Source organism: Athene cunicularia (genome assembly GCF_003259725.1).
Source record: "Athene cunicularia isolate RWA chromosome 2 unlocalized genomic scaffold, athCun1 chr2_part1, whole genome shotgun sequence".
Classification (NCBI taxonomy): Eukaryota; Metazoa; Chordata; class Aves; order Strigiformes; family Strigidae; genus Athene; species Athene cunicularia.
This window is the reverse complement of record NW_020799095.1, coordinates 88,553,781-88,576,169: the sequence shown is the minus strand read 5'-3', so window position 1 is coordinate 88,576,169 and position 22,389 is coordinate 88,553,781. Positions and strand designations below refer to the sequence as shown.

General features: G+C 36.2%; 1 protein-coding gene across 1 annotated transcript in view; it reads right to left on the bottom strand.

Moving 5' to 3' along the window:
• ERP44 (endoplasmic reticulum protein 44) overlaps window positions 1-22,389 on the bottom strand; it is a 52,773-nt gene that overhangs the window by 4,740 nt on the left and 25,644 nt on the right. The window contains exons 5-10 of the mRNA XM_026841869.1: window positions 13,417-13,601; window positions 12,828-12,943; window positions 8,629-8,686; window positions 7,198-7,314; window positions 3,160-3,271; window positions 2,561-2,702 (exon numbers count right to left, since the gene is read on the bottom strand). Coding sequence (XP_026697670.1) covers window positions 2,561-2,702; window positions 3,160-3,271; window positions 7,198-7,314; window positions 8,629-8,686; window positions 12,828-12,943; window positions 13,417-13,601 — 730 coding nt within the window. The remainder of the gene's footprint in view (window positions 1-2,560; window positions 2,703-3,159; window positions 3,272-7,197; window positions 7,315-8,628; window positions 8,687-12,827; window positions 12,944-13,416; window positions 13,602-22,389) is intronic.

Below are 22,389 nucleotides of genomic sequence, written 5' to 3'. Positions count from 1 at the left end.
AGCAAACGTGCTAAACTACAGCATCCAATTTTATTTATGAAACGTGAAATAGATTAAAAAGCTTAAAATGAAGACTTGACCTAATAAGTATTAAAGATGAGATAAACTATAACATGAGCACTATGCATGCAATCAAAAGGTAATGTATGAACGGAGAAAGTTTTTGTAGGGAGTCTTTCATCAGACCAATTATTACATTTAGGAAAGAGGGACAAAGTGTGGTGAGACAGGCTATCAGCAGTATTTCAGATCATTAAATTATACTACATTTTATCCATGGAGTTTTCTAGAGTCAGAGGTTATCACTTCAGCAATCACTGTAACTAATCAGTATTACAGTGGTACTTTGAAGGGTCTTCTCACTTTCCAGATAAAATGAGGGATTAGTACTACTGGAGAGAAGGGGGTTCACTCCAGCCCACTTGCAGGGACAGTAGAGTCACTGCTTCTTGCTTTACCTTGGGCTTCCACCCTGTTCTAGGTCAGGTACACTACTGGAGACATTCCCCTTCAAACTCTTCTCCTCTCCTAATGCAGCAAAGGCATTTGGTGCCTACAGACTCTCATAGCTCAGCCAGTTCTTCCTGAGGAGCTACAACTGATCTGTTGAACACCCCTTGTCAGCATTTCTGACCTGGAACAGCAGGATGAATAGGGCCAGGTGGCCAAAGTATAAGGAAAAATTCATTTGCCTACGAAGTGGCTATTCTCTGAAAAGACAACTCCCCAAAGAGAGAGGACTTCTTTTTGTGGGCCAGTTCTGAAAGTACTGTATCCAAACCCTATCAGTTGGTGACCACACTGAGATTACAAAAGACAGTCTGGGGCCAGTTCATAAGAGTCCAGAAAATGTACTAAAGTGGCAGAAATCCTTGCAGGTAGATGAAAGTCTCAGAATTAAGATATCTACCTATTATAACAACAACAACAACAAACCAACAACCACAAAACCCAAACAAACCAAAACCAAACCAAAAATCCAAGCCACACACACACAAAAGATCATCACCCCAGGAGCTCCAAGCTCTCCTTGTTTCCAAACTGTTTGTTAGGTATTTCTAAGTATCAGCTCAATCTCCTAGAGTAAGGTTGAATAATTATTTATCATTAAGCAACTGTCTACAATCCTGACATCTCTTTCTCATCTTCATTTGTATGTAACAACTGTATACAAACAAGCCAATAGCTGTTATTTTTTTTATAGCGTTTCACAGAAATAGAATGTGTAAGAAACATAACGTGAAAGTCTAAACTAGACATCTCTATTAACCCTATAAAAGATATTAATTTATTTTAGGTCTGTTTCAAGAATGACAATAAAAAGAGTGCCTTCAAAATGCAAATATCCCACTAATTTTTTAAAGCGCTGGCGTATGCAGTGAACATGATCTTCCAAAGAAATCAGAACACAGGGAGAAAAACAGTCACTATCAAGAGTTTCAACATACATAGTTTTAGATATTTGAAAAGCACTATTTGAGATACATCAAACAGAGACTATATTTTAAGAATAAGTCTGTGGAGAATTATGGAGAGAAGCAAGGTTTGAACCCTCCTTCCAAATGTCAACATTTCAGGTAGAAAAACGCCTCCTGCAATGGCAGAATTAGACATGGGGTTACACTCACATTGCATGTTAAGTCTGAGCTTCAAATCCTTGGCTTTGACAAAAATTGAATACTCTGAGTTTTTTAGAAGTATAAATGGGCAAAAATTTGAGTCTCAAAGCAGAGGCATCTAACCAGGACTTAACGAGCAGCGTATATACAGGTACCTCCTTTGAGGCAGAAACTGGAGTTTAACACAGGACCTGAAGACAAAGACAGAGCACTTGTCTCACGCAGAAAGCCCCTGAAGTTAACATTTAAACACCTTCACTCCTCAACTGAACCAGGGGAGACAGAACATCTGCTTCCAAGGCAGTACAACATAAAGAGACAGGCTGATGTAAAGAGGATTATCACAGTCGTATCTCACCTAAACACCTTGATGCTTCTCTCACACATATTTTATCCAGGTAACATGCCAATAATCAGCCATTTTCCAAGCTGTATGTGGAAAATTTCAGAAACCCATACAACAAGCACTTCTCTGCCAGTTTTCCATCTTTAGACTAATGCAGGAAGACTGGAATTGCACAGCAGGAAAAACCAAACCAGCAGGCTGGGCATTCTTACATGGTGAATACTACAGTAATTACTGCATACCACAGCACTTAAACATTTCATGTAGTATTTTAAACCTTTTAAAGTTAATTAATATATCTAGATAACCACTAAAAATACCATGCCAGGTTCCAGATGACTAACTACTATGGAAAACAGCAAAACTTTGAAATAAAAGAAGAGCAGCATCTAGAAACTTCTTACATAAACCAACACAACTCCATTTAAACAATGACAACACCAATTCTTATCACGTTAAGGCTCTGAACCTGAATCACATAGGCAGCTTTACTATCACAGATTTTTTCATCTTCCTATCATAGTACTGATTAAAATATGAGCATGTCCCCTCCTTAGTTCTTCTCAAATTAAAATGCACAAAGGAAAATACTTACGACAAGTCACTGAAGTCTGGAAAGACATACATGTGCCTAAAGCTATCAATGGCAATAACAGGGCAGTCAGCTGGAGTCTTCTGAATGTGGAGAAGTGGGTGCCTGAATTTATCACAGTCAGCATGAAGGAAGTTTATTGTACCTTAAAATTGTGAGCAGACAAAAATCCGTGTTAAGATTTTTTCATTATTATCTTGAAACCCTAACCACTTCCATAACTATTACAAAGGTGGAGATATTAAGCTAGATACAACATACAAAGCTTGAAAATAGATTTAAATAACTAACACCACCAAAATAACAAATTTTCTTAAAGTATTTTTGACCACAATACAAACTGAAGTTCTGTTTAATGCCCTCTGAAACTGCATTAAGTCATTTAGACAAGAAAGAGTCCTTAAATAGTTACTTACTAATAAATGGTGTATCTATTTTAATACTTTCTAGAGAACTCAGTCCTCACTGTCAAAAGTACATAAAGCTCTTTGGTCTCAAGAGCTTTAAAGCTAGGATTCTATTTGGCCTTTGTTTCCACTCTTGACTTTGCCTGAAAAAAATTATGGCAGTAAAACCAAGAAGCAGTAGTAGTTACTACAAACCTTTTTCACTTATTAACTGTCGTGCAACCTCCTGTTGGAATTTCTCTAAACTCTCCAAGTCATCTTTCATGTGGAAAAGTATGAGAAAAGGAAGGCCTTCCTCTGTCAGTTCCTGTACAAAAAACAAATGACAGCTCTCATTTCTTAAAGGTACTTGAGTGATCCCAGCAATTTTCAAATTCAGTGAGATCTCTACTTCAAAACCAGCTGAAAAAACAGGACTAAAGAGGTTAACTGCTGACCTTTCATCTAAGATAACCCAGTGATACAGTTAACCATGTTTCCTTTCTCTATTGTATACAGCAGATAAAGGATGAAGGTATTTCATTATCAACATTTCAGGAAGCGATACACTTGCACTGGAATACTTGCTCAAAAGAAATAGTCCAATTCTGAGAAATCACATCTTCATAAAAACAGAAATAAACCACGAACAACATGGTATTAAATGCTATGAAAAGCTGAGAATGTATTCTCAATCCAGTCCTAGCTTGGTTCATGTAGTAAGTTGGTGTTTTCTTAGCATAACACAATGAATGAGTATCATTAACGCCATCCTAAAAAAAAAAAAAAAAAAGAAAAAAAGATGCTAATGACATAGCTATATCAATTATGATCAAGTACTGCTCTTTTGCCAGTAAGTGTCTCCTGACTGGTCATCTGTATAACACCATTATTAAATTCACATTACTAAAATTAATGAAGAAATTAAAATCTTTGTTGGACAGGCAAGCTTTAGTTCCTCATAGAAATGCACTCTTTCAACCCTACTGCCTCTTAACAATCTCTGTAGATCTCAGAAAAATGTAGGAACTAAGAATTATTCAGGATTATACTTCTACTCAAACCCCAAACTAAACACAAACAACATGTATTTACTTGCTTCAAAAGTGACTTGTAGGCACCTCTGAATATCACCTCAACTTGCTAGAGCCCAATTGAAGAAATAATTGTTTATCATCTAACAAGTGCCTAGGGTCTTGCCTGTCTTTCATTTGCACAACTGGCATACAAGCAAGTGCTACTATTTCTTTGATTCTAGCCTGTATCAGAATAAAAATCTATGCTTTTTTGAGAAAGATAGCATTCGTTTGTTCTGCCACCAAATAGAAGATTTTATTCAGATATTTTCAATTTGCAGTAAGTTGGAAGAAATGTTTTCCATATCAGTGGGGAGCCAGTTACATAGTGTACATGAAATGGCTGTCACTCTCCCTTCAACCAAGTCTGTCAGTTAAGTTGAAGCTTGGTCTTTTAACAGCAGATTGCAAAGATCCTCATAACTTCAGAGCCCTTGATGAAATTCCAGCTTCTCAATTCATCCCTAAACCAATACTAATCATATTTGCTCATTTTCATTTTTACACACGTGAATTTGGCTGGGTCTCAGCCTCCTGTCCTATCAGAGTGTGGAAAAAAGACTGTTTTGTACCACTATGATTATAGCTCCATTTCCTCACTTGTTTTAGCAGGTATATTTCCAGAGGGAGAACTCCCAAATAGAGCTTGGTATTTCAGCTCTAAGCTCTCCCTCTTGCTTGAACAGCTAAAAGGACAACCTCAGTGATCTATATTCACAAGATCAATTCATCTCCAAACAGGTTGTTAGGACAGCTGGCTTGAAAGCCTTGCTAATTTTGGCCCTAACTGGTTTCTATAAAGTACCTTTCTTTGTTTGCTTTTCTATTTCAGCTTTCATAGCATGTCTTACTGATCCGGACGAGGCAAGTGGAATAGCTATTTCATTTGCTTTGGAATGCTCCTTCAAAAGCTACTGTCTTATTTAGCACTGAGAATATCAAAAGATTTTTCATTAGATCTGAGCGTCCCACATTACTTCTGTATGCCTTTGAGAAACTTTTTACCCTTTCAAAAACTTACAGTTCAGCACCATCATTAGACCACATGGTTCACTGTGTTCACGTAACACAGAACCAAACAGACTGATTACAGGTTAAACAGTGATTTATTCTGAATGATATTACTGATACTGACAGCCTTTTTTTGTAAAGTACAGAGACTGTCTCTCAAATGGACAGTCTTCTGAATCAGAAGACCTTGCTACAGAGTTCAATTACTATGTGTTTTCTAAAGTCACAATGATGAACTCTGTTCAGATTGAGCAGACCTGCCAGGAAGATGTCCATGATACTTGTCAGATAAGGAACACAGTAAGAAACAAAATGAGGGAAAAACCTACCAGCAGCTTAACAGAGGCTAATTTTAAAAGTGAATTTAAAGTCTGCAGTAGAATTTTTTTCTTTATCTTATTTATACAGTATTCTAGTACTATTAACATATCTTAACAGTCACTGCACTTCATATTTTTACCCTGTAATATTGTGCAGTATGCATTAAGAGCCCATTTAAATATTGTACAATCTCAGCAGGCAGAAGTATCTCAATTTTGGCGTGTTTAAATTTGTTTGGGTACTGGCAGCACTGAAAATTTTAAACAAATGTTGCTAGGCAAAATGTCACATTGGAATTGTAAATATCTGCTTAAGTAAACAGGAATCAAGCAAGGGTTGAGAGAACAACGAGAAAATCCACAACACAATGTGGTAGAAGTTGACAGCAATGAACCTTGGCTTCTAAGGCTCAGAATCCAATTTCACCATGGGAAAAGTACACTAAAAATCTACCACACGCTTCTAAAAATGTTAACATGTGACATCTTTTACATATTGAGTTGCAAATGAAGAATTAAAATTTGTTTAACTAACAGAACTTTCCAATAAAAGTTGTCGGGGTTGACTAGAAGACTGTACTTGAACCATTTTGTGCATCCCACTCTGTCCCTCACTCTGCCATGTAACCTGACGTGTTGCATGTGCCAGAACAGCAGTGTTAAACACTACAGATTCAGGATAAAAAAAATCCTTAAGTGTGCAAACTGAGAACAAATCATATGACTGATTCTTTGGTTTCTAATCCAGTATGGACAACATACTTCAATTTGTTACAAACCTCACCAGAGCTTCTAGCAGATGCTGTGGCTACGTACAAATACTTTTCTTTAAGATACTACAAACTTGGTAATTTTCTGAAGATTCTTTTTCCCCCACATTTGTTATTTTACAAAAAAAAATAAAATAATTACAATATGAAGCTGGAAACAGATGAAAGAGGATTAAGTTATAAATGAAAACAGGAAAGTATTGAAAGAAAATAAGGATAATGAGAAGAAAAGAGATGTTTAGAAGCAAACCCCGAAATTCCATCTTACATGTTAAGCTAAAAGAAGAAAGTCGAGGGAATGAGCATGTGAAGCTAAAAAGATTAAGAAGGTACCAGTGTTTAAACACAGATAGACACAAAAATTTCACGTGGTGTTTATTGCAATTCCCAGAAGACTGTCAGTTCTGCAGATAGTCAGTCACCATTTAATGTGCTTATTTATTAGATAATGCTTTGGAAGTGGTTAATAGAGTAGCATTTTTCTACTACTAACTTTAACATTGAATTTTAAAAGCTGATTATAACTAAAAGATAGTTCACAACTATTTTTCAAATTGTCATGGACATGTTCACATGGATATTTTCTACTCTGACTAGAAGCATTTTTTCAAGATCATAATAAAGGCAAAAAGCACTTAAATAACATCTATGTCTGGATCTTAACTCAACATTTAGTCATAACATCTGTATAAATAACATGTACTTACTTTAGATGAATAACACAACCTACCCAAGATGTTACACACCCATACAGACTTACACACACATTCTTACACATGCACATTCTTAGCATCTAAGTGTCCAGACTCTGAAAATTACCACACTTTTTATGTGATCTATATGCATGATTACCACCTCTTACTTTGGTAGTGTACTGAACTACCACAAAGCCACCTCCAGTGAATTCCAAGTGTAACCAAAAAGCTCCAAAAGAACAGAAAGACGTTACCTGACAGGTATTTTCTGCCAAAAGTAAAGCATGCAGAAAGCTCTTTGGCATGGATTAGAGACCTTGAAAAAGACATTTTGGTTTTGAGAAAGAAAACTTAACAATAAAATGGTAGAAAAAATTCTTACCTCCCCATTTTCAAACGTAATTTCTCGAACTAGTGGTACACATTTATCTTGTGTCCATGCATAAATCAAATCAAAATTGGTTAGCGAGCCTAAATACACCATATCTGGAGCATTTTCCTGTTGAAAAAAAAAATCCATACTAGTTGAGAAACAGTAACAATGACATTGCTATCTGCAAAGATTACCTACCCAATAAAGTAACAATATCTATATAAATATTGAAAGCCAATCTTATACCAACACTTAACCCCTGTGCATGCAACACTTCTATTAACTAGGTTACAGAAGTACAACAGGAATATAAATATTATATATGATCATTTATGCAGTCAACTCCACTTTAAAAGACAACTTAAGAATTGAAAAGATACTTTGTTTCCAAATTAGGGATGCTTCAAATAAAGGCTCTGTGTACTTTTGTTACATTGAGAAATAGTATCTCCATACCTAAAAAACCTACCTAGATATAAACTAAATGCAGATATTACACTGCTTCATGCTGAGTTACAAAGACTCACCAAAAAATCCCTCCTCCTAATGTCCTACAAAACTTGAAGCTGGTATTTAACATTTGCTCTGCCAAAGAGATATGAATAAATAATAGTTTTTCTTTATTTGCTATTAGTTTTAATTCAGAATTCTGTGCTGCCATCTTTTAATGTAATTACAATTTTGGTTAACATGAAGCATGATTTTGCAAGCTGTGGCCATGATTAAGTACACCTTAATTCAGAAACGCCATATAATTAGGTAACCTAATAAATTATGGTTTTGAAGAAAAACTCCCTCCTTAGGCATTTTTAAAAATTATTTCTCTTTTGTAAGCAAGTCTTATCATACATTCAGTTTAAGAAAGCAGATTTCCAGATAGTATTATATTTCTGAAAACAATTCTTACAGATTTTCTTCTGTACTGAATTATTTCTCAGGTAACACAATGAGAGTTTGTTAACATACCATTATTTTACATCTTTTTTAAAAATGAAAACAACAATCTGTGGTGGCTAAGATACACAAGCCAGGCAAGTGACAGTCAGAATACTTAGTAATTGTCACCTGCTTTGAAAAACATGAATTGCACCAGCTGTTAAACTTCACAGATTTTGAAGGCTTCTACAGAATGCGAAGTATCAATACACATATGATAAGCTGACTGTGTTTGTAAGAAAAAAAAAAAGTGTTCTGGACATTGATATTTAAAATTATATATTTCAGTTTCGTGCACTTAATTTGCAAAAAAAGGACACTGAGATCTTTTTCCCTGACTTGAAAACACTAGGTCCTATGATGCTATTTCTCACACTATTTAGTGATGAAATAAAACTAAGGTTTGAGATGCAGTAACATACTGAATAATCTGAATATATCCTCCATTTGTTTATATTCACATATCATGACAATAAGCAGAATAAAATACATAGTTACACTTACCCCTGGTGGCTTGTAGATTACATTGTCTCCGCTAAATCTCTCTGCTTTTGAAATAGCCCTACAACAAACCAACCAGTAAGCATGTCTTGGTACAGACAAATAAAATAACTGAGATACCAAAAATCATATTTTAATTTGCTATCCTTTCTTCACTACTTATTTTTCCTTCAAAATCTGAGAAATAAAATCCTTGATCTTTAAACTGCAAAGTGACTCCACAGAAACTTGACCTGGCTAGACAAGTGGGCATTAAGGGAGTCAGCAAGCTGTATCCCTAAGATTGGAAATGTGGACTAAAGACATTGAAGTGCAAGTGATGAATGCCAGTACAATTCTGGATGAGACACCAGCAGAGAAAAATGATAATGAATTAATATAATAATGTAAATTAAAAAAAAAAAATCTTAAGGAAGGACAGGAGAGAAATGTTTGCATTTATTCTTCCCATTCCCTTGTTTACACTAGAAATTTATGGCTTATGAACTCTGATATAAGGAAGGGCTCCAAGGCACTCTACCAGCATAAGCAATGAGAAAATAGACAGCAAATAAGCCAACACAGTCCATTTTACCCTCAAAGCAGATCTAAAGAGCTCGAAACACAGCATGCAGTTCCTCCTTGCTATTCAGCTTACTATGTCACCTTATTAAAGTTCTTTCCCTGCCTCTGGAACATTTTGTGGTTCCTTAATCCCAGTCACAACAGAGCACCCTGAAAACTGCTATCTTATACCCCTAAAATTATCATTTCTTATTTAAACAACTGGGGACAGCTATGAATCCAACAAAGCAGATAGGGAAAAAAAAAAAAAAAAAAAGGGAAAGAAAGCTCTCAAAGATAAAAAACCATTTCACTCACTTTGGACATTGAAAGAGGCCTCCTCCCCTCTCCCATGCCTTGCCATTCCAACATAACTCATGCTGGCAAGACAGAACTGTCTGGCTCCATATGCCACAAAAAGAGTAAAATGAACTACCTATTTCTTTTTCTTTTAGGATAGGCTAAAAAGAAAGCATGTCAGCCTCTGGGAAACGTTACCTAAGTGTTCCAGCTTCTCCAATTATAATATCTTTTCTGTGGACTCAATATAAGCATTGGTGAAGACTGATTAAGAGATGTAAGGGGGATGGAAAAAAGAAGTAAAATTATCTCAATTTATCTCACTGCAAGATGAGGTAAATCTTCCAGGGGTGTGAACAATTTAGAGGGCCAAGAAAAAAAGAAAAGATATCATAAGGCTTAACTCAAAGTACCTACGTTTTATTTATTTAATTTGACCCAATGATCCTTTTCTTATCACATACAAAAGACATCTTGCATAGTACGTTAGACCTATCAGTATTTGCACCAGTTTAGAGATGTGTATTTTAAAATGCATTTCTGTATTCCAGACACAATGACTGCTCCAATCACTGCTTGGTAAACTGATAATAATCTATAATGAAATATATGCTCTAGGGTAAGCTTGTGGCAGAACCCAAAAGTTCCTCTTCTGTGTTCTTCCACCTCAGTAGCTGCAGCTGTGACCGATTTCTTTCGGATAACTCCAAACAATGACATGAGAATCCCAAATGCCTGAAGATACACCTTTTTAAAATAAGTACCAAAATGCAAATGCTTCAGTTGCCATTTTCTCTCTTCTTGAAGCAGTAATGTAGGTAAACCTCTTGGAATCACCCCTCACTCCTGTATTTGCTTGCTAACATGAAATTAAAATAGTTCCTAGATTCATCACTCTCTTCCACAAGTTACGTATGGTTCATCATAGCCTTTTAAGATAAAAGTAATTTCTGGCTGTTTATTTTGGTTTTCTGCTTTTGTCTTCCTAGACTTGTGGCTCAGTGGCACAAGGCCATTCTCTTCATGTCTACAAACATTTCAGATTTATCCCCCTCTAGTTCTAAAATCTACCTCTAAATCTCATCGGTATCCCTCCTATCTCCTTCTGTTTACAAGTCTTCTCTCATTAATCTTGCTCTGTGGTCACCTCAGATCTTAACAGAACTGTAAGGATCAGTTGATTTAAGAATAGTTTTAAGCATCAAGATGATCTGCAACTAAGTACCATTAATACAGTTTAATACAGTTAATACAGTTTAAAAATAAGCTATTACAACTACCTAAAACCAGAATTTTGGCATAGCAGGGAACAGTTCTGCCTTGACAGAGGTTAGTGCAGTATTTTTTTCATGTCAAATTGATTGCTGTGAGTTTATTTCAGCTTAGTAGAAGCTTGAACACGACAGCTCACCTTACCATATACCTCCCAAACCATATACCTGTAGAAGTCTGCCCATAGCAAAACCAAAAATCCCTCCCAGGGGCTGTTAGGATGCTCAGTCAGAAAAGTTAGACCAATCAATGCCAGCTCCCCATGAAACAGTGTGCTATATATAATCTGAATAGGAAACACTGTTATATAGCCAGTATCTCCCTCTGAAGTCTCCTCATATATAATTTTTTAGTAAGTTTGAGAGCCACAGACCCTCAGAGATGAAAACATTTAGTTTCTAAGGTTGCTGCCTGGAAGGTTGCACTTTAAAACACTAACAGCTCCAGGCTAGAAAGGGAACAGGGATCTGGAGAAGAGAGTAATGAGAAGCTGGCTGCGCAATCTGTAGTTAGATGGGCAGGTTACAAATAATCAAACTCTGATCTGTTCCATCATGTTTGCTTACTGCTTATATCTAAAGAAAAATAATAAAAAAATACTACTTCAAGAACAGCCTCCAACAACCAAATGCTAACAAAGAGTGGTGGGAGACTATTTCTCATTATATGAAGTTGACAAATAGTAAACCAAAGATGAACAGACTCAAACAACAGGAGAGAGAATCTTAAAAGTATTGTTATCTTACTAATGTTGTTTTAAAAAGCATTCTTAAAAAAAGAATCATACAAGGGGGCAAAAAAAAGAATTAAAATTTTAATAACTCTTCAGACTGGCTGCCCCAAGAACAAGTATGGATGCACTCATCAGAAAACATCTGAGATAATGGCCACTCTTTAGCAACAAGGCCAACAGACCTGCAGATCACAGATTTACTAGATTTGATTCTTCTCTCATGGCCAAGCCTGCTTACACAGTCATAGGATCCATAATTGGGAACTGAAAGAAAGGAAAACCACACATACTACTGGACATTACAAATACTCTTCCCTACCCCTAACTTTTTTTTTTTGGAAAAGGTATCAGTGACTGACAACAAATTTTATTCACACAGATAAAATTTTCTACCTTGATACTTCCCCTACAAAGAGCTCTTAGGGCAACTGTATGTAATATAACCCATGCAGATTCTTGATCTTGCAACTGTGGGTAAACTGCAAACCACTGCATTCACATTAATGCCCAATCATTTTAAATTGAGTGGTGCAGGCACATTAAACACTGCAGAATCTATAAATTTTTCTTATGCTACTTAAATGGGACTCACTCCCAATTTATTCTTCTTCTTCCAGTGAAGATCTTCTAATATTTTAAAATACTGCTGTAAATCTGTATAACAAGGAGAAATTTGAATTTCTGTAGGTTGTTCTTCTAGTCTTGGACTATGTAGCTCATCATTGCAATTGCTTTTCTAAACTGTTACCATGTGCAGTGACATAGAACTCACATGAAACAGACCCAGGCACAGAAATGAGGAATTTTGCAACTAGGTCCTCTCCTCAGACATTAAGAGGAAATGAGCAAGCAACTACTGATTTATTCTTTACAGAAAAAGAGGAAGGGAAAAAAAGTTCAAACAAAACAAAACTAAAAACCCTATAAAAATGGTCACATTTTAAAGTGAAAAAATTAAGAGGTTGAAAAAAAAGTTACTCAGTCTGCAAAGCTGATTGAAAACTTTCTGGCAAAAAGTTTTCAAACTCTTCCCTACTTGTTTTCCTTTCCCTCCAAAGATGAAGGTTTTTGGGACACAACTGTCTAGTATCACCCCCAGTTACACTTAAACTATACTGACTAAGAGTGAAAAAAAGAAAAAGGAGGCAAAAACCTAAAGTTGGCTTTCACGGCAAACATTAAGGCTAAGAGGAGTTTTATCCTCCTATCCTTCTCTATTTATTTGTTAAAGTCTAGTCTCTTTAGTTATGCCACACTGAAAGTATTAAAAGAAGTCCATTCAATTAAGTTATCTACAACTCATTAACATAATTTCAATAATGAAGTCATGCAATCAACAAATTTTAAAACTTACCCAAAGGCAGACAGGAATACACAATCATCATGCAAAATATTCGCTACTCTTTCAAAGGTTCTGTAATTGTCAGAGTCCTTTTGCTCGAAGTATCCAACAATATTTCTTCTGCTGCGCTGTAAAAACAAAGGTTAAATTATAATTTACCTTAAATTATCAGAAACTACCATTACTCCCTAAGGATATTAAATACAGAGGTGCCATTCAGTCAACAGTCAGTAACTCTGCAGAAGTTATTTCTGCCTTTACAGAAGCAACCTTGTGAATATTTTTTCAGTGAGGATTATTAGAATAATCTTGTCAAACACAACATATGATTTTTTTCACATTATTAAAAGTAAAGTAAGTAATTTGGTGGTAGAATTATTGCTACAAAATGAATGCAGTTGGAAATGAATGTATTGGAATAATTTATAATCCTGGAAATGATCCAGTTTATCTCTCAGTATAAAAAAACCACCCACCCATTTCTGAATGGAAAAACCAAGTAAATATGTACTTCAAATACATTATGTTTTACCAATTCGACATAAAAAAAAAAAAAAGGAAAAAAGAATATATTTGGAAGGAATAAAATTGAAAGACTTACATCAAGAGAACTAATTTCTTCCAAATCCTGGACCTCCCGAATAGGGTTACTCTTCTGCTGCCTGATATAATCTGCTATTGCTGTCACAGATCTCTGGCCCCTGTATTCTCTCTTCATCATCATTCCATTCCGGAAGAGTTTCAGAGTTGGATATTTGCTTATCCTGTATCTCTGAGCTATATCCGCTAAAAAGAAATTAAGACAATAAAACCAAAACCTTACAAATACACAAATACATGGAGCATGGTATCTTATACATGCATATGTGTGCACATAAGTGAAATCTCTGAACCAGTAGTTCCACATCTTTCAAACAAGACTGAAAAAAACCAAAACGTCACCACAGGGGAGAAAATGGATAGCAGTTACAGTATTTCTCACATGTACTGATCTTCATTAAAAAAAAAAAAAAAAAATCATGACCAAAATCTGCAGTAAGTAAACACTTGACTTAGTCAGCTATACTCATTTAGTACATTTCCTACAAACCACTAGGAAAGCCAATTCAAGAACCTAACAAGAGCATTAGAATCCTAAAAGCTTGCCAAATTTCAGTTAATTAATTCACATGAAAGTATTAGAGACAAATAAATAATCCCCTATTTTTCTTTAAACTCACCATGATTTTGACCTCAATTACAGTGCTGGAAATATAATTGTCGTGTCTTAAATTTTAGAGAAAGTGAACCCTGTGCAAAATATTTCTTGAAGACTATGAAGGCCAGAAGACTGCTGTTGTCGTTCTGAGCTGTTCAGGTTTTGAACGAACACAAAATTTCAGGTTTCTAAGTTAAGGCAAACACCTCTCTGATCAGTCAGTGTCATCATTCCCTTCAAAACAGTTCTTCATTCACTTCTATATATGCAGCCCAGCTTTCTTGTAGATTTGGACTGCACAGAGCTTCATACAACTAAGTAACACGTATTTCATTCACTGAGTATAAGAGCACTAGTTATTTTCACCTTTATATAACAGGTCAATTTTTAACTCTAAATTATTTAGAAGACTTACATTAAAAAAAAAAAAGATATTTTACATTAAATTAGAAGAGCTGCAAAGAAGAAAGCTAAGCGGAAGCAATAAAGCCCAGTTTCCCGTGGATGTGCACCCCGTGCGCCTTATCTTCAACCACTACTAAGGCAATAAACCAGTTCTTCACTACACTCCAGAGTATTTCAAGTGTCCCTTTGTCTCTCTCTTCAACTTCGGTTAATCATTAGGACACAGCAAGTTGCAATAGGTGTTGCAGCCAGTTCCCAGCTATGCATTGTCAGGGAAACTTCTACATAACCATCAAGTGGTTCATGGCACACGGATCCATCAGCCTCAAGTCTTTACAGCGACCTTTGCTACAGTGCTGAAATTGGTTTTGTGCATCTCCAATAACTGCTTTAAATCAAAGTCTGTATATGTGGTTGGAGTTCAGCAAAAAACTTCAAGGAGTTCTTATGAGAAAGGACTGCAGAAACAAGGTAACCAAATACAAGGTAACCAAATACACTTTGGATTCTTCGGAAAACAAGGCTGAAGACAAATAATAGACACAAAGTATGTAATGCCAAGTAGATTTCTACAAGCAATTTCCTTTGTTTAATTACACCCTCCTGTTCACTCCTCCCCTGGAAATATATCTGGAAACAAAAAAAAAATCTCAAAGCCCCTCTGAAAAGTGGGTCTCCTATTAGAGTGGGATGCAGTTTACCTAAACGTCAATCATGTTTGTACCTAAATCCAACAAAATCCCAAAATATGAGCTGTCTGCCCACTTTCCAGAGGTGCTTAATCCTTTGAGGTGACTTATTCTAGTCAACCACAGCCACCCCACTTTGCCTTCTCCCTTTCTAAGGGAAAGGGAGAGACAGTGACCTTCAACAGATCAATTTATCCTTTGGAGACAGAACTTTCCAGTCAACTGAGAGAGGAAGACACTGAAAGCATGGCCTGAATGTTTGTCCTGTTACTTTTCACTGACTCTTTAGAAGTCCAGGGGTACACTTCAGGTGACCTGGATTGACCCACAGCAAGACGGACAACTAAATGAGGGCCTATCAGCCTACCTGGCACAGTACCAAAAGATATAAAAACTAATCCTTTCTAAGAAGAATATCCTTTCTTCTCAGTTACATGTTTACGATGAAGCAGATTTGCTTTCTGTCTTACACTTAACTCTTTTTTCAAGAGAATGGAGACAGAAGTCCTGTGAAAACTATGATTTAGAGGCAGTTGTCATGAGCAAACCGCTGATACTAGGCAGCTAACATACACCTCTCAGTTGCAAAACAGAATTAAAACCCGGTGCAACTGGAAATAAGCCATTTCCCTGTGGAACTGTGCCCATAACTGTTCTCCAGCACACAAAACTCTCCACTTCTTTCAGACTACTAAGAGGTAAAAAAAAAAAATAAATCTGAATTCCCTGCTGCCTGGAGAACTCTTAGTGAAACCATCAGTAGTTTTAATTTCTGCTAAAACACTACTAACCTCTTTCAGCTTTAGTCACTGAAAACAATCTTTGTACCAGCTGCACAACTTAAAGGAGTGGGAGAACTGAAAACAACAGGTGCACAGCAAAGGAATAAGAACCAGGTCTACTTCACACAAATATTCTTTAACATCCCTCAAACCAGTAAGCTTAAAAGCTTCACCAGCTAAGCCCAGTTCCTAACAAGGTTTGCATCATTATAAAATATCACAGAATTCAGCCTATCCATTTTAACTAAGGACTTGACCTGTTTCCTAAATATCCCAAAAGAGCTTCTTCTTAATGCACTAATTACAGTTAAAATGAAGGTTAAGATATTTTATGTCCTCAGAGTACTTTTATTTCAAATTAATACAAATTTCTCAAGGAAAGATGCCAGTATATTCAACATTAATGAGCATTAGATCAATAGTGTTTTCTTCCTTTAAATTCCATCACTACTTAGTTAAAGTACTAAAGGGTTGCCTGCAAGATGGCAATACAGCAGGGGAAGAATCACTTTACATTTGCTCAGTGGAAGACAAACAACATCAGCAAATTAAGCATTTGCTGCCCCTCTCTCCTGTTGATGGAAGGACCTTTGGTCTGATGGTATATTAGTCTATCAAAACTTGACCAGGGTCTGATAAGAGATAAGGAGCACTACATATCAAGGCTTTGAAGAAACACATTGAGTTACTACTATTATTGTTACTGACTTTAAACAGTAACATTGACTGTTGCAGAGCTCCACAGCAAGTAACAAATAAAACCACATTTTTGTTTTGGTCTCACAACATGCACTTTTCCTTCAGGTTATTTCCATAGTTATAGGAGGATGTACAGGTGGAAGAATGGGCATTCAGGGGGCCTTGAATGTTCTCCGAGATGGAGACTGCAGTCCCTAGGGATGTGGATCTTCATCAAGTACTGAAGTTTTGTAAAAAAAAATAATGGTAATAAAATGCCCACTGTCAAGACTGAATTCAAACATTATTTCATAAGTCAGAACTTGCATGCTCTTTACAAATTACATTGAGGTTCCGTGAATACTGGTATTTGAACTAATGCAGAGAGATGACAGGCCTACACAAGTAAGTATTTGAAAACCATCTTTTTACAAAATATAAAATGCAAGTACATGAAAAATTGTTTGAATTCATTCAAAAATCAAATAGAGTAAACCTTAAAAGCTTCATTAAGCCCTGGCATTTGATACAGGTAGAGTTAGCATAAGCAGAGCAACTACAAAATTATATTCCTTTTAAAATTGGAAATACACAATGCAAATACATGGAATATTGTTTGAAGTAATTCATAGATTGCATTAGTTATAGTAAATCCTAAATTAAATTTGAAAATATTTCTGACATCCTCACTGCCCATTTTCTGATAGAGGTATTTGAAACAGATAAGGGTAACCTACCTAAAGAAAAAAAAAGTCTCCCAGCTATGACGTTTTCTCCAGGTACTAAGGTACCTAAATGGAACAAACCTTGAATTTGCATTTTGCTCAATTAATCATTAAACCACAAGCCTAGTGTCTATGCTACCAGAATGATTTTCACACTAGTTATGGTGGGAAGCTACTGACATATTTGATCATCTTCTTGTCTGCTACAAATCAGAAGTTTCAAGCAGATGATTCTCTCCTCCCTGTTTTGCATGTATACCTGTTGGCATACAACTATTTCTAAACTGCCTGGACTATTTTCTACTATGCATTCTACAAACTTCAACAGGAATGTCTTCACAGTCACTCAGTTCTCTTCACAGATGCACTGTATTGATACTTCTCAACAACTGAAGAGAAAGCAAAGCTGCTTCTTACAACAGGGATGAGACAGCAGCTTTCACTGTTGTTTCGAAAGAAACTTTTACATGAAGCCTGACAGTTACACCCATGTTTTCTAAGACAGTCTCCCACATCACCTTCCAAGCAAGATCCATGAAAACATACTTTGTGGGCTATCATTTGTGAGCTATCTTTATCGTATCTCTTGCACTTGTCAGCCATTTCTCTGTTGCCTGAGTATCATGTGTTCCTCTTCTCAAAGGAATGCCAAAACCCTTTTTTTTGGGGGGTGTGTTGAGCTTTTCACATGGTGTGTTCACACATTATCCAATCTACAGCTTCAAGCAAGCATGCAGCCTGTGACTTGATTCCCAGAACGCTTCAGACTCTATTGTTCTAGGTTAACACCGTAACACACCATCCAAAGAGTTCAACTATCGGATTGAGTTCAATATATCTGATCACGTCACGGAGAATCTCAAGTCCATTGTCACTAAATTAAATGTACAATGAAGAATATGTTGAAAAAGAGCACCGAGACACACTGTATTGAAGTAGACTCCTACCCACAATATAGTTAAGAAGTTCCTTCCCACTGAAGGAATATTTTCAAGGGTCAGGGTATCACTGCACCGCTAACTCAGGCCACTGCCTTAAGTCTTCCAGGGTCATAATTCATACCACCACCAAACAAATATTTAGATATTTAAGTCTACAGGACTGGCTCTCAAAAAAACATGTCCACTACGCTTGAACAATACTGATAATTATCCTAAATGCCCACATCATAAGGCACCACCTGAAGCAATTCACATGCCAAACAGAGGACTACAACAGCCTGAAAAATTATGTGGAAGTTCCAAGACTCAAACCCCACAAAAATAGTTTCCTGAAAATACTCTTAGTGTCCCTTTTTCTATAGAGGGTCTTCATGTTGTCCGAGGAAGAGCTAGCACAAACCCAAGCTACTGCATTTCCTAATTTTGTATTTACATGATGGTTATGGGAGTTGCATAGCTAAAAATATACAAATAGCTTGAATATACTAGATCTAACACTAATCTTTTATTGTGTCAAATCACTTTAACTCTTCCTCACTCTTATGCAATACCTTCCATCTCAAAGGTAACAAATTCCTTCAGCTATGTATTTGAAGCTTGGACTACCAAATGAGTATTCTGCGTGCTCACTTGAGACCAATCACATCTTTTGAAGTCCCTCAGGCTACCTGCCAGGGCACACTACAGAGGAGAAATGAAATCTGTCTTTGATAGGTATCTTTTTATTTATTATTCTGCAAGCTTTTTTCTCTCAAGTTCATTTAAAAGGGCCTTTTTGCCTCCTACTTCTCTACATACAGCACTACATTCACCATACTGTTGAGTATTTCATAATACAGCATTAATTCTTCCCAGTTAAACTACTACTCTCATGACACCTGCACACAACCGTCAGACCTGGGAACATTCACAGGAAGCAGAATTAGAAAGGAACTTGGGAGACCATCTAAACTAGGCATCCTATCCTAGTGACTGTGATACTGGTGACTTGTATGATGGACCAAAACAGGTACAAGAAAAGCAACCAATGTTCTACATCTAACATGACTACTAAGAAGCTGAGTAACAGCAAATCTAGGCCACCTTTTGTTGAAAAGGAGCATTCACAACAGCTATGCCTGCTCTGGGTGGGGCCACATCAGCAGGCATCCCCATAACCTTTTCTGACAGGTTACCAAAATGGCTCTCCTGAGGAGAGCCATCAACAACCCCTCCAAATAACTGCCACTTTTTATTTTATCCAATGATAACTCTTTTAGACCAACATTTTTTTTTTCCCCTAGGCAAAATAGCAGGAATGCAATGAAATCCTCATGCTTGTTTACAGTTTCATTTATAGTTCATTTATGAATTTCCAAATTTGTTATCGTAGTGTTATTTTACTTAAAGGAACAGTAGCAATACAATCTAAGTAACTCTCTGAAGACCTAACATTAGCACACATTACAGGAATGGCCAGACACAGAGAGATCAGCAGCTCACAGTAGTGAATGAGAGTACCACTCATGGACATTTTCAAAGAAAGAACAATAGTTCCCTAAACAGTCTGTCTAGCAAAGTACCTCTCAACACTTCACTGGTGAAAAGTTTTCTGTTTGGAAGCACAAAGATTTATTCAAACCAGCTATTTTTTATTTTTTAACTCAAAACCCAAAGGAAATAATGGTGCAGTAGAATTAAAGACCAAATATATATTTTAATTCATAAGAATTCTGTACTGTAACTCCTAATATTGAATTCATAGAAACTGTTCAAAATACAAACTTTCCTTCAGAAACATGTGTTGTTCTATATTGCAATATTCACTCACAGAGAAGAGAGCATAGGAAATCCATGGTACTGAGTTTCCAACATTGCTGCTTAACACAAAAGACAAAAAAAAACAAAACAAAAACCTGTAAAAAAACCCTACAAATAAAAAAAACCCCAGACCAAAACTTTCCTAATAATGTATATGCAGAAAGATCTTCTGTAATTATATATGGAAGGCTGCTTTTACTAGGTATTGCACCTAGAGGTGCATAATTTTTAAGGTAAGTGAATTGCTAAATCAAACACACCAAACCCACCAAAGACTTTAATAGCAATGAATGTAGTGGAACTTAGATATTTCTAAGTTATAAAAGGATGGGGTCTTGGAAATGGATGGAGTACCTGCTTCATCAGATTTATCTTAATTTATGTTCCACATCAGCTTAAAACAGCCTGATGACTTAAATTACACATTTCAGTTAAAATTATCTTCCACTATATCATAAACTGCTGTAGAATATAACACATAGATGCTTAATCTGGTATTAATATTTAGATTTTGTATTTAATCATATTGGGGCCTACCACTTTCTGGAAAAACATCTTTATATTGGCTATAAGAGCAGACAGAATGATGGTTTTGTCATTAAGCATCAAACATTTGGCAGTGCATCAATAATTCTCTTTAATTTGCTTTACCCTCAGGAGCTGGTGTGAGCTGCTGGGCCCTGCAGTGTGCTTCAATAATAGTGCATTAAATGGGAAGTATCTATGGCTGGCTGACCATTCTGAAAGCTGTTTCTGAGTGGCCTGAAATCAGCTATTTGGATTCCCTACAGAGTCTTGGCTTCAAAAAGAAACAGATCATTTGTAATGCAAATAATCTACCATCTCTAGAACATCATCCTAATAGTCAACTACTAGTGGTATGAAATCTGCAGGCATAACAAACCCCAAAATACTGCCATAAACCTTCTAACATTGCTAAAATATGTAAACACATACAAAAATATAAAGGTAAAACAGAGGGGAAAAAGGCAATAACAATCTTGATTCTAGCATTTACTAAAGATACTACAGCAGGCCCAAGTAACATTCATCCTCTTAGCTGCTATTACATACATTACAATCAAAGTTAAAATACTTAAAACTTTAGGAAATACCCTATAACTGTGTGCCATGAAATGTACCACTGCTTACAACCCAGCAAATAAACACTAGAAATCAGGAATCACATACAGCTTTGCTATTTTAATTCAAAAAGGCAATACAAATTGGGGAAAAAAATTAGTCTGTCATTATCAGACTTTTTTTTAGTTCTCACATTTTACATTTCTGCAGTAGAAGTCATGCTCATCTACTTCTTAAATTAGGGACACTAAGAGTAAAGAGAAAGAACTCATGGCATTACAGTAATAAAAAGAATGACCAAAACTCTTGGCTGCCTCATACTACTTAGCCTACTACACCTACTCCCAGGGGAAGATAGATAATATCTGCTCTGCTGTAACATCTCTTCCTCCATCCAAGCCTTAGCTCTCCGTAACAAGCTCTGATGAACTCAATTCAATGAATGTATAAGAAGATCAGAAGTGTTTCAAATACTGGGGTGGGGAAAATTTTCTTAGACACATACTGCTAAGACAAAAACATCTCACAGCTAAACACTGGGCATCCAGCAGCCCAAAGACTCTGAGTTACTGAAGCAACTGAAGTTGCACCAAAAAAGGACTTTAGTTGATAATGATTTTACTACAGTCTTTTGTCAGAATTTTGTAGCAAGTCTCATTGTCAATATCTTGACTCAATGAAAACATGAGCCAAACTAGACTGCTAAACACTATGACTCATTTAAGGACAACCGTAAAAAAATCAAGCCAACTGAAACTATGAATGTCCTTAATTCCTTACTCACCCCCAACTGATTCAAACTGAGAAACTATCACTGAAAATGATAGGATATATACAAAAGTATATATACAAAAGTTATTTCAATCATAGAGTGACTGGTTTAATAAGCTGATACAAAATCAAAATGCTTGCTACAAGTGCATCTTTTTTCTACAATTGCAAAGATCAGGGCAGTTTATTTGTGCAGATCCTGCAGCAGATCTCAGAACAAAGACAAAAAAACTTAGTAAGAAAACTTCAGCAGAGACTGCATATTAGGCTTTGCCCTCAACATACTCCTTCAAAGGATTTCAGCGCCTTACTTGAAAATTGACTTTTAGGGATAGCAAATTTGAATACTTAATGCTATGCTTTTGGTTTAGATCTCCCAAGCACACATCATATGGACGGGTGATTGGAAGCAGAAGAGAACAACTGAGAAAACTAAAGAAGTTGAAAATGTAGTTAAGTATTTTTGAGCTCTGGAAGGTATTCCAGGTCCCTCCCCCCCCCC